At 39.2% G+C, this 12,656-nt stretch overlaps 1 protein-coding gene across 1 annotated transcript in view; it reads right to left on the bottom strand.

Moving 5' to 3' along the window:
- Positions 1-4,231: 4,231 nt before the first annotated feature.
- The window catches only part of PLCL1 (phospholipase C like 1 (inactive)), a 305,227-nt gene continuing 296,802 nt past the window's right edge, over positions 4,232-12,656 (bottom strand). The window contains exon 6 of the mRNA XM_077829882.1: positions 4,232-4,899. Coding sequence (XP_077686008.1) covers positions 4,717-4,899 — 183 coding nt within the window. The 3' untranslated portion in view covers positions 4,232-4,716. The remainder of the gene's footprint in view (positions 4,900-12,656) is intronic.

The raw sequence follows: 12,656 nt of genomic DNA, 5'->3' as shown, positions 1-12,656 counted from the left end.
AGGAAAGATAAATCTACTGTGTCATCTTCACCTCCAATTAAACTTGCCTATTGAACATTGACTACTCTCATCTAACTGCTTGTGAACAGGATACAGATCAGAAATTATTAGGGAGAGAATTCCAAGTAACAAAAGGGAGAAAATAATGGTCTGTGTTTTGACAAGTCACAAAAAACTGAAATGTGTCCACATTTCTTATGAATTATTTACACAGCTCTATTTAAAATGATTACTTCCTTCACTCAATAAACTGAGTCCAAAGTGTGCTTCTAATGTACCCAGGTTCAATCCCAGAGGAGTTACTGTATCTCAAGGACTTCAACTTTCAATTTGCTTAGTTCACAAGTAAGAAGATGGGTTTTGTTCCAGGGCTCTGTCAGCCCTGCAGTGTCAGGCTGTAGTCTTCATCTCGTAACTCACCAGCAATAAAAATTCTGCCGGCCAAATTCATTGTTTTCAATGGGGTTGAACAGTCTAACTGTGGGCAGTATTTTGCCCTGCAGTTGGAGTTTAATTAACAATTTTATTAAGGATCCATAAGCCAGAAACAATCCAGCTCACTCCCCCATAGCTATTTTGTCTCTGTTGGGCTAAACTAGGTAGTGAAATGTTATTTTAGTCAGTAAAGTTGGCAGATGTGATGCTGAATAACGACAGAGAGCAGAGCTGTTCAGTCACAAGGTGCTATAGTCACTTTCCAGTGTAGAACTTCACCTTCATAGTTTTTCAAAATTATGAGTCCGGCTGATGGACTGTACAATTTCCCCACATAACTCTTCAACGGATTTCTATTCTGACTGCTCACACTCACCTGCTTTTCCAGTCAGGCTCCTCGTAAACAGAGAATTTTGACTAGCTGCAGATTGGTTAGGAGATATAATCACAGTCATTCCATTAGTAATGTTTTTCTCTTTCACATTTATTTCTCATTTCTCCTAAGAGATAAAAAGCAAGATCTCCAGAAGTGAAAGTCTGGTGCATGAAGTGATTATACCATCTTTAGTGCCCAAGTACCTAGACAAGTTTTCATTCTTTAATATTATTTTTTCCTCCTATATACCTAATTTTACAAGAAATAAGACTGAGATATAGTAGTGACAAGTTAATTACTGTTATGACATCTTGTGGTAGGTCTATTGTACATGTCTGAAACAGTAAAATATGGTACCATCACCATATCTAAAATAAGTACTGGTGAAGAAGAGAGCTTTTCTCCATAAACTCTGCCTTCAGCTTCTTTTATAAAACATTTTAGCTTTCAGTGTCTTGAGTGATGACATTGTCTATTGCTCTGGGAATGGGACGGATTCCAAGGAGGTTATGACCTAATGTTTTAGTCTGAAGGGATAGAATGAAGAGATGGGTTATTATACAGGCAAGCTCTCTCTGTGCATGCAGTTATCTGATTACTATATTTAGGGAAATGAGACTAAAAAGGGAGGGACATGCAGGGATTTGACGTTTGGCCTGAGATGCATCTGTATTTGGAAGGTGTACGATTATTTAAAATAGCATAAAAACCATGGGCAAATAATATAGAAAAAAGTAACAGTGCCATGTAAGCCTTTCATTAATGTTAACCTGATCCCATGTGATGAGGCACATGTTAATTTCCACTGTCTGAGCCCAGGAGTAGGGAACAGGTGTGTGAAAATTTGGTAAAAAATTATTTTGATTAAAAAAAGAGAGAGAGAGAGAGAGAGAGAGAGACTGCAAGCTCAGCACCAGAATGCACTAGCAAATGTGCATCCACCAACAGTTTTGGATGAACTATAGACTTTGGTTTTACACAACAGCCAGAACTAATTGCACATATTGAGACATTACTGTCCTTAGTATATTAGAGAGACAAGGCGGGTGAGGTCATATCTTTTATTGGACCAACTTCTGCTGGTGAAAGGGACAAGCTTTTGAGCTTACACGGAGCTCTTCTTTAGAAAGCTTCTCTCATGTGTATTGCTGCTGGTTAGGCTGGGCATGATCCCTCCACATCCCTTTTTCCAAGGAAGGGTTTTTATTATGCTGCGTGGCACATAAGCTTTTAAGAGGATGAATTAATGAGCAGAGGCAGATGAGGGAAGGGCCTGGGGATTAATCTCTTGGTCCTATACCTATGGAGAGGGAGTATGGAGGCTACTCCAGCCATATGAGGAAGCTCCACAACTGTTCTACATCCTAAAGAGGTGGGAGGATTTCTTTTTCCCAGCACCCTCTGCCCAGGACCCAGCCTGGCGACTTGAGCTGGGTTTAAGATTTGTCCTTTAATTTCCAATACAATTTATGCACACTAAACCTGTTATGAAAGATGGATGTACATGTGATTAGAGGCCTTTCCACCGATCTTCTGTCCCTTCTCCATATGTATAGAGGGAGTTCAACATTGTTGCATAGTAACTGCTTTTGCCAGCTTCAACTTGTAAATCAAGCTCTTGTCTGTATTTTACCACCCATGCAATTTATAAAACCAGAGAGCGAGGAAAAACTTCAGTACTTGAAGGGATTTCAAATTGACTTTCAAAGTGAAAAAAATTAAGGCTGTTTTCATTTTAAAAGAAAATAGCACAGGGAACAGAGTTCTTTTCCAAAGAAACCTTTCCCTTTACACAGATCATTCCTAAAAGAAATTGTGTTAATAACTGGCATAAAGTTAGCTTAACAATTTTTGTTCCATTTGACACTAACCTCTGAGTGCCAAGTTCTGTTTGCCATATACATGACTCCTGTTGAAATTGATAGAACAGAATCTAAAGGAAGAATTTGTCCTTGCATGCTTATAACATTAATTTGGGCAGGGTTATTTATTCCTTGACTGGCACCCAAAAGAAACCCCCACCTGAAGTCACACAAGGAAACTGTAATACAAATATACACACACACACACACACACACACACACAAAATCAAAGACCTAAATGACTGGCTAACATAGTGTGTGTGTGGGGGGGGGGGAGAGGGAAGATATCTGGTTCTTACTGTATATAATCAAATTTCAGGCAACTAAGTTATAATGCTTTAAATAATGGGCTTCAAGACAGAACAGAACCTTATCACGTACAACTCACCCAAATTCTAACACATGCTCTTAATCACTTTTCAGTGTTTGCCTTTTGTGTAAAATCACTTTAAAAACATGGGTTAAAGTTGTTTCATAGCTTTACTCTCTCAGTAATGCGCAACATGAACATTATAGTGTTATTAAGAAGTCAAAAATAACTTAATACAGTAGCTATATAAGATTTTCAGACGGCCACACTTTCAATAATTTACCTTTTGTTAAGTTCAGAAAATTAGCACATTTGTTAATCAAATTAATTTAAAAAGTAGCTTTTCAAAATAAAAGCAATGCTTTAAATAAATATAGTCTTTTATACCCATAGAACGCTGAGTTCTGTTAGAGGAAACACAAATACTACACTGAAGCACAAGACTGAAATGAACACCATGAGAATACATGAGCGGGACCCTATTAAGGATGACAGGATAAGGATTCATTTGTTGTCCTGCATCTCTGCTGTGTACATTAAATGACAGTACAGTAGCATAATGGAGTTAATTCTCAAAACTACCGTAGCGATTTGTTGTCTCATGACATTTATAATTGCTGCACAAGAATGCTGCTCCCCTGTATTTTCAAGCCATTTCTCTATGCTATATCCTCAGCAATTCTGCAGTCTTACATCTCTAGCACAGAACACTTCTTAAAACTGATACACTGTGGCCAGATCCTGCTTACCTTACTCACCGGACTTAAGTGGGATCACTGGTATGAGTAAGGCAAGAAAAAATTAACCCATTCTCTAAATTTCATATAAAGCTCAGTTTGTGAAGTCTATAACCTTCCTTCAAATATTGGCATTCATGAATATTTCAGAATTACTGAAGATCACTGTCATGTTATTTTATCATTGATGACTACTCACAATTCTCACTTCATAACTAGAGGGCAGAAGCTGTGTTTATTATTACACATGTTAAATGCATTTCTGCAAAGATCGCAGCTGTTCTGCAGAGCTAAAATGTTGCACTGACCTTCTTGAATGAAAGAAGTTAGCTATTTCTTACATTACTATGTATTATCTGAATATATTTCAGATACATGTATTTCAAAGACTAGCTAAAATTCTATGAAATGTCCATCTGAAATCCAATCAGGAACTATCTAGAAATTCTGTTTAATATTTCATTTACTTATTTTTAATTGATCATTAAAAATGATGTTGAGGATTTGTAGCAATCCATTAATTTCACCCTTACAACAAATGGTTATTTGTCAGTGAAATCTGTTTTGTTTAATTTAAACAGAATATATTAAAAGTTGTAAATTAAATGACAAAGGCAGGAAAGTCAAACGAAGCACAAAATTGATACAATAAGTAGTCTATTTGTTTTGATCTTCAGAATTAACATGTGTGTTCAAAGATGACAAAAGAATAAATTAGTAAATGGATAAAGCAACTCTTAAACGGGCTTTTCTAGGATTCCACACATATGTTCTCTCTCTCATTCACACTCCCCACCCACTCCTCGGATTTATTAGAAATTTCACTACTAAAGAGTTTAACTTAGATAAATTAACTGCATTAAAATACTGACATTGTGAGGATTTTAATACTTTCAACACCCTGCAAGAAGGCATTCCTGTGTGAAATTTAAATGCTTTAAAAAAATAGTTTAAAGTTATTGAAATATATGACAAATATGACAGCTCTGCCTTCTCTCACAACCTGCCATTCTCATCTCCAGTATCCTTCTCCTCTATTGCCTCAAGGCATCGTTTTGATTTTGCATCCACATTTCCACTTCCAGTTTTGCTCAGTCCACATGACAAGCAGGCCAGCTGGATCTGCTTCATATTCTCTATGGCTTCATTCTTGGCATTCTTCAGCAGATCTCCTTGTCCCTAAGAGTATATAGAAATACACAAAGAAAAAAAGGCATGAATAATATAGATCGTTAAGAACTTAAAGTGGAGCTGCTGTTCTCATGTCCTCGTTAAAATTATTTTTTACGGTGGAACACGGTTCAAATTCATCCAGCTTTGTTTCAGTTCCACAGTGGGGCCTACTATTAATTTCAGCTCAGACAGAAGGGAGTGAAATCATCTGGAAGCTTTTTAAATGCACCGTACCTTTAGCCAACATAAAAGGCAGCAGAAGCAGTCATAGCAGTGAGTTTGGTGAGCTGGGCCTGCAGATTCAATGTCTTATAAACTATTAATTTGAGAGACAAGGGAGGCGAGGTAATATCTACATTCTGTTGATGAAAGAGACAAGCTTTTGAGCTTACACAAAGCTCTTTCTTCAGGTCTGGCAACAGAGGGTGGTCCCATAAAAGATATTACCTCAGTGACCTTGTCTCCCTAATATCATAGGTCCAACATGGTTACAACAACACTGCATACAACAATGAAAAATACTGATTGTCAGTAGAGGGATTTTATAGTCATTTATACCTTTTTCTAGCTAGTTCATTGTTCTGTAGACTGGCTGAAGGGGCAGTGTATTAAGGCGAAGCCTTTGGGAGTGCAGAACCCAAGGGCCCCATCAAACCACAGCAGCAGTTTGTTAAGCTGATCTCAAGGCAGAAGCATCAGTGGAAAGACCCTTCTCCATATTAAGGGGGAAAAAAACTTGATTTAATAATAATGAGCTAGGAGTTCTCTCAAATAGATGAGAAATCAATACATTATAGTAGGCCTGCCTGTTTATACCCAGGCCAGTGACAACCGTAACTGAATCAATAGAAAATTGTTCTCTTCAGATACGTCACCAATGTATGTGCTGGAATAGTGATTCTACAAAACCACCACCACACTGCTACTGCCAGTGGCTCCATTACTCCACTCTTTGAAACAAATGAAAATGTTTAATCATCCCAAATCTTATAGGTGGGGTAAATTGGGGGGAATTTTAGTACTAATGAAAGCGTTCTCACATAGCCCTGTTAACACCCCTTAGTCATGGCTGGCTATCCAGTCCTAAGCCTCTCGTTGCCAGAGGTGTGTTTATGAGATGTGCAAACATTTCTATGTACCATGCTGAATCCGTTCAACCCATTTCATCTGTGACCTTCCAGCAGACTAACATGAACCCAGGATTTGATGCACAAAAAGCTTCTTTTATACCATGTCAAAACACTTCAAAGGTGAAACTCAATCCAGTTTTTAAACATCAGAGAAAATACCGATCTTCAAATATAATAAACTGTGCGTCTATTCTTTGTCACAGACACAATGATGAACAATTAACATTTTTGGAGATTTCAAATAAAAATAAATGCACTTATGTTATCTACATTACAACATAGAGAGGCCACTGAGAAACGAGAGTTAGAGAAGTTACCAAAATATAAAATGAGTTTACTCTTTGGTCTATACGACGCATTAATAAAAAACAATAACAATCATGCTACCAGACTGACATCTTTTGACTGCTTAGCAGACTTACAATTGCCCCCCTGTGCACATTAAAAATAAAAGTCATCTACCAGCAAGAACACCTGTGTGTCTATATTTTGTATTAATTGTTTGCTTGCTACAAATGCAGTGTGTGGATACCCATAAAATTTGGAAAATATATATCCCCCTTTGAAAGTTTATAAATACATAATTACAACTAGAGAGCTGTTTTTAATTTGAGAACAAGGAGAATTATGATACCAAACAAGTGCGGTTAACACAGTCAGAGCACACACACACACACTTATAATATCCTGGCCTCCTTCAAACAGTTTTGTCCAAAAGGGAGTGGGGGTGTTATATGGAAGTTCCATTAACATGCTAATGTTTAGAAGTTCTGAAATGAATATTGATATTTTAAATTGCATGAAGTGACAAGAATGAGTGTTACAAAATAAATAAATAAGAGCAGGAGATTCTGCTAGATATTAAAATGAAGGGTTATCAAGAGCTTGAGCTGATCTTCTTAATGTCAACATGAAACCAAGTGCAGCTTTAGGTACATCATTGCATACAGTTGTTTATACTTGCATTCAAAATGAAAAGATTTCCACTTGCTTTTCTTGTAAATCCATTTTACTAGTTACAATTTTCTAAAGCAATTAAACAGAAGTTATGCCAGACTGCAAGAGGAAGTTCCTTTAAAATATAAGGAAAAACTGAAACCTGCAGGATAAATTTACGAACATGTCCTAGACTGGGGCATAATGGTACTTCAAGCTTCCAATTTTCCATCACCCACATAAAGGGTCATATCATTTTCCACTGTAATTCTGGCATCTCTCAAGAGACAGAGATGCTAGTCCTCCACAGATAGAACTATGGATGATTTCTCTGGGATGGGGGCTAACGATTGTAGTCCTATGAGTGAAATTGGAGTCACACTGAAGTTAATGAGAATTTTTTGCCATGGACTTCAATGGGATCAGGATTTCACCTCATGAGTTTCAGTGTGTGTGCAATTTGAACCAGATCCAATCACATACAGCCTTTCCAATGCAGATTATTACGGTTAGGAGTAATTAGCATGGAGATCTGTATGGGTCACATGGACACCAGTGTACATTGATGATGCTTTTCCTGCACTGCTGTGTGCCCATGAGAAGCTAGTTATGCCATTTTGTATGTGGAGCCAAGAATTTAGTCATAATACATTAGTTACTGGACAACAGGAACAAGAATTGGGTGACATGTTTAAAAGCTGGGCAGAGTCACCAGAGAATCCTGCACAGTAAAAAGGAAGCTCCCTTAACACTTTTCAGGGATATGTATAAGTGAGCCCTAAACAATGTGCTTCACATCTTGCCCATTAGCATGCACGTAACACAGAATCTCAGGGCAGGAGATATTTTAATGAAGATTTAGGGCCAGATTTTTAAAGGCAGTTAGATACCTAAATACGCAGATAGGTGCCTACTGGGATTTTCAAAAGCGCCTGACTCCCCTTGAAATCAATAAGATTTAGATTTCTAGGCACCTTTGAAAATCTCACTAGCTATCTGCACCCTTACGTGCCTAAACACCTTTTAGAGATCTGGCCCTTACTGACAATAACACCATCTCTACATCTAGGCAATCTAATCTAGTATCTTGTATGCCATATATGTTGTGTGAGTTCTTATAGAACAAATCATATGTAATGGGCTGGAACCCATGGTCAGGACCCTGCATATCTTCAAAGGGTGATGACCCCAGCATCCCTTGTGGTATTCTAAAGGCACTAGATAGATATGGGTAAGTAAAAGGCTGTCATGAGAGTGATTATACATCATAATAACGGGAAGCACTGCACAGCTAACATTGCTCTGCTTCTCCCATTCTCCAGCACTGAAGAAGGCAGGATTTAGCCCACAGTGGTGACCTTCCATTGCAGCATGGTACATAACTTGCACACTGTATTGTTTCAACCCTGGTAAACAAAAGCAAGAAACAATGGTAGCTGGCAGAGTTCAGCACTGGTAAACAATGTTTGGGAAACAATGGCAGTTGGAGATGTCATCTTAGCCCAGTGCACGAGAGCCTGATTGCTTCATTTCCTGATGACATGGACTTGTTCTGGTGGACAACACTAAACAGATGTTAAGAATCAGATTTAATAAAAAGCTCCACTAAGAGTCGCTGTGTGCTATTCCTCAGGAAGCCTGAACTATAAAGAGAGAGAAAGCTCCATCTGACTGTTATAGGAATTCGCAGGTAGATGCACTTAGAAGACTGGAATCTGCTGAGCAGCAAAGGTTTAAAGAAGTCAGTAAATAAAATCTGCACCACATACATTTCAGAGAGGTGTGATTATGCTTTTAGGATGAAGGTTGATCTTGCGATTAAAAGCCTTGATCTTGATTGGGGTTCAAGAGACCAGGGTTAAGTCCACGACACTGCCCCAGACATTCGGCATGACTTGGCAGAAAGTCACCTCATCTGTTTGTGCCTCAGTTACCATATCTGTGAAAGGGAGTGCTGTGGGGCTAAAGTCATTGTTATTTACAGAGCACTAAGTTACTACAGCGACTGGACCCTATCCTGGTAAGTACCTAGAGAGATGGACTAGTGGCAGCATCTGAGACCTAATGTAATGATTTCTTGGTACCTAACAATTATGCCAAAGTTGATATCATGAATGTAATTTGAAATAGTTTGTTTTGAAAGGGATGAAACATCTAGGCTCTACAATCTTCCATGCCCCCACAATACAGCCCCATCCAATGCTGATACTTGGCATTATCGGTAATGTGTTGTTACAGATTCAGCCATAATGGTGTCAGTCCGCCTGATGTCACTGCTATGTACTAAGACTACAATTCCTGATGTAACAGTTTTGAATATGTATTAGTGCTTCACCCTTACCATTTTTTACGATGTTTGTATTTGACTATTACAATTTGCCAATAAGAAAGACCTCAATTTTAAACACAGCCAGGCAGTGTCTTGAAGATTATGATTTGATTTGTATCCGGTATAATTGTGTGTGCATATACAAAAAAGCTATAAAACTCTAGTCCAAAATTAATTTAGTGATTTGGCTTTTACCACGTTTAGGCTACATTTTTATACAACATATGATCTGAGGCTTCTTTCTGAGAAAAGGAGGGGATCCCAAGCTGCTAACTGTTTAACTCCAGGAAGAGTTTTGTTAAATTAAATAATTCCCATGCAGTAAGTTAAATTTGTGCTGTTTGCACCCAATGGGAGTTTTGCCATTGATTTCAGTGGTTCAGGTCCTATTCCCCTGGCAGACTCATAAGCATATGTACCGAAAAGAGCAAATTTTCCATAATACTTTTTTCAAAATATGACAAACCTTTCCCTATTACCAGGATTACTACATACTCACAAAAAATAAGTCAGTCTTAGCTTTCATAATATGTGCTCTGATGAAATTACATAGATGCTTATGTCTCATATCTGCTTAAAAGACATATAGGGCAACATTTCCCAAAGATTTGACTGGCAATGGAGTGGTGTGGAAAAGCAGTGGGCCCCAACCAAGACGTCAGGAGTAGGAATCCACAGGAAACATTGGCCCAAATCCATGGCCTGACACTTGGAGTGCAGACTCATGCAGTTCTAATCGCTACTGTGGATCTTCTGAGCTCCACAGGAATACTGGCCCAATAGCTCTCTACTTACAATGGTGCATGCAAATAAGACAAGCAAATATGTAGCTAACATGAAATGAAACTGTTCAACAGTACATGGAGTCAACAATTTTCATCCCACCATCAACCTCAGCCTGGACCAGTCCACACAAGAGATCCATTTCCTTGACACTACAGTGCTAATAAGCGACGGTCACATAAACACCACCCTATACCGGAAGCCTACTGACCGCTATTCCTACCTACATGCTTCCAGCTTTCATCCAGACCACACCACACGATCCATTGTCTACAGCCAAGCTCTACGATACAACTGCATTTGCTCCAACCCTTCAGACAGAGACAAACACCTACAAGATCTCTATCAAGCATTCTTACAACTACAATACCCACCTGCTGAAGTGAAGAAACAGACTGACAGAGCCAGAAGAGTACCCACAAGTTACCTACTACAGGACAGGCCCAACAAAGAAAATAACAGAACGCCACTAGCCATCACCTTCAGCCCCCAACTAAAACCTTTCCAGTGCATCATCAAGGATCTACAACCTATCCTGAAGGACAACGCATAACTCTCACAGATCTTGGGAGATAGGCCAGTCTTTGCTTACAGACAGTCCCCCAACCTGAAGCAAATACTCACCAGCATCCACACACCACACAACAAAACACTAACCCAGGAACCTATCCTTGCAACAAAGCCCATTGCCAACTGTGTCCACATATCTATTCAGGGGACACCATCATAGGGCCTAATCACATCAGCCACACTATCAGAGGCTCATTCGCCTGCACATCTACCAATGTGATATATGCCATCATGTGCCAGCAATGCCCCTCTGCCATATACATTGGCCAAACCGGACAGTCTCTACGTAAAAGAATAAATGGACACAAATCAGATGTCAAGAATTATTACATTCAAAAACCAGTCAGAGAACACTTCAATCTCTTTGGTCACTCGATTACAGACCTAAAAGTTGCAATTCTTCAACAAAAAAACTTCAAAAACAGACTCCAATGAGAGAATGCTGAATTGGAATTAATTTGCAAACTGGACACCATTACATTAGGCTTGAATAAAGACTGGAAGTGGATGTGTCATTACACAAAGTAAAACTATTTCCCCATGTTTATTCTCCCCCCGCCCTCCTATTGTTCCTCACACTTTCTTGTCAACTGCTGGAAATGGCCCACCTTGATTATCACTACAAAAGGTTCCCCCCCTTCTGCTGGTAATAGCTCACCTTACCTGATCACTCTCCTTACAGTGTGTATGGTAACACCCATTGTTTCATGTTCTCTGTGTATATAAAATCTCCCCACTGTATTTTCCACTACATTCATCCGATAAAGTGAGCTGTAGCTCACGAAAGCTTATGCTCAAATAAATTTGTTAGTCTCTAAGGTGCCACAAGTCCTCCTTTTCTTTTTGCGGATACAGACTAACATGGCTGCTACTCTGAAACAAATGATCTGAGTAAATGTCAACATTAATTTGCAAGGTGAATGCAGAATAAAATAAACTTCTTGTTTGGGAAGAGATCCCGGCCCCACTCTAACTGAAAAAATACCTTTAGTTATGAGAGGGAAGATCTCTTACATGCAATGGTGTAGCAGGGTAGCTTGGGAATGCTGGCCCAGAGATGGACCATCATCCTTCATTTCCTATTGTGCGACATGCCATCATCCATTTCAAGAGAAAGGGAATTTCCAGCCTGACTGGAGTTATCAGCCCAGCAAGGTGGCTTTGACCTGAACAGCCCAGCCTGCTTTTAAACAGTGTCCCTGGCTGTCTAGTCTCCTGCCCCCTTCCCATATTATGGCCCTGAGGCCACAGCTAAGTCGGCATCTTTCCCATGAACTTGACTGCCAGGGAGACCACACTGGGTGGAGCACAGGCTCCACCTGGGAATTGGTGTTAATTTGTTGCATCTGCATAAGACTAAAGGCTCTGAAATTCTATGGCCTATGGTAGGCAGGAGGTCAGACTACATCATCATAATAGCCCTTCTAGCTTTAAAATGTAGGAGTCTAAAGCTGGCATTATGTTAACCACATCAAAGAATGGAAATACCATATAGAATAATATCCTGAAGCTGGAGCTGTGTCTTCCCATGTGTTTGTACAGCACCTGTCACAATGAAGCCCCACTCCTGACTGGCCTCTGGGTGTTACCAGAATATAAATGTGAAATAAATAATAATAATAATAATTAATAATGGTATGGTACCCGGGGAGTTCCTGAAGTCCTTCTAACCTGTGTGTTCGTGAAGACAATTTTAGCTGTTGAGTCTCATGAACCCATATTACACACAGTTCCATGTGGGTAGTCATAACAATTCACACATGCTATGAGTGGGGGTGAATATTTCCCATCAAGCAGGAGCAACGCAGGAGAGATGAAATTCAGTAGATATTAAAAGCAAAGCTTAAACGGATGGTTTGTGCTGTCTTTTTGATTTCTTCCTTTTCTGGCAAAAGGTGGGCATGGAAATCCTTTCATGTCTCACTGTAAATCAGGCCTTCATTCGAGTTTCCTGTGAAAGACCCACTCATGGAATCCTACTTGGTATTTAATTTATCTGTCTTGGAAGGATGGCA

Source organism: Eretmochelys imbricata, chromosome 11 (genome assembly GCF_965152235.1).
Source record: "Eretmochelys imbricata isolate rEreImb1 chromosome 11, rEreImb1.hap1, whole genome shotgun sequence".
NCBI classification, from domain to species: Eukaryota; Metazoa; Chordata; order Testudines; family Cheloniidae; genus Eretmochelys; species Eretmochelys imbricata.
This window is presented reverse-complemented; position numbering and strand designations above follow the sequence as displayed.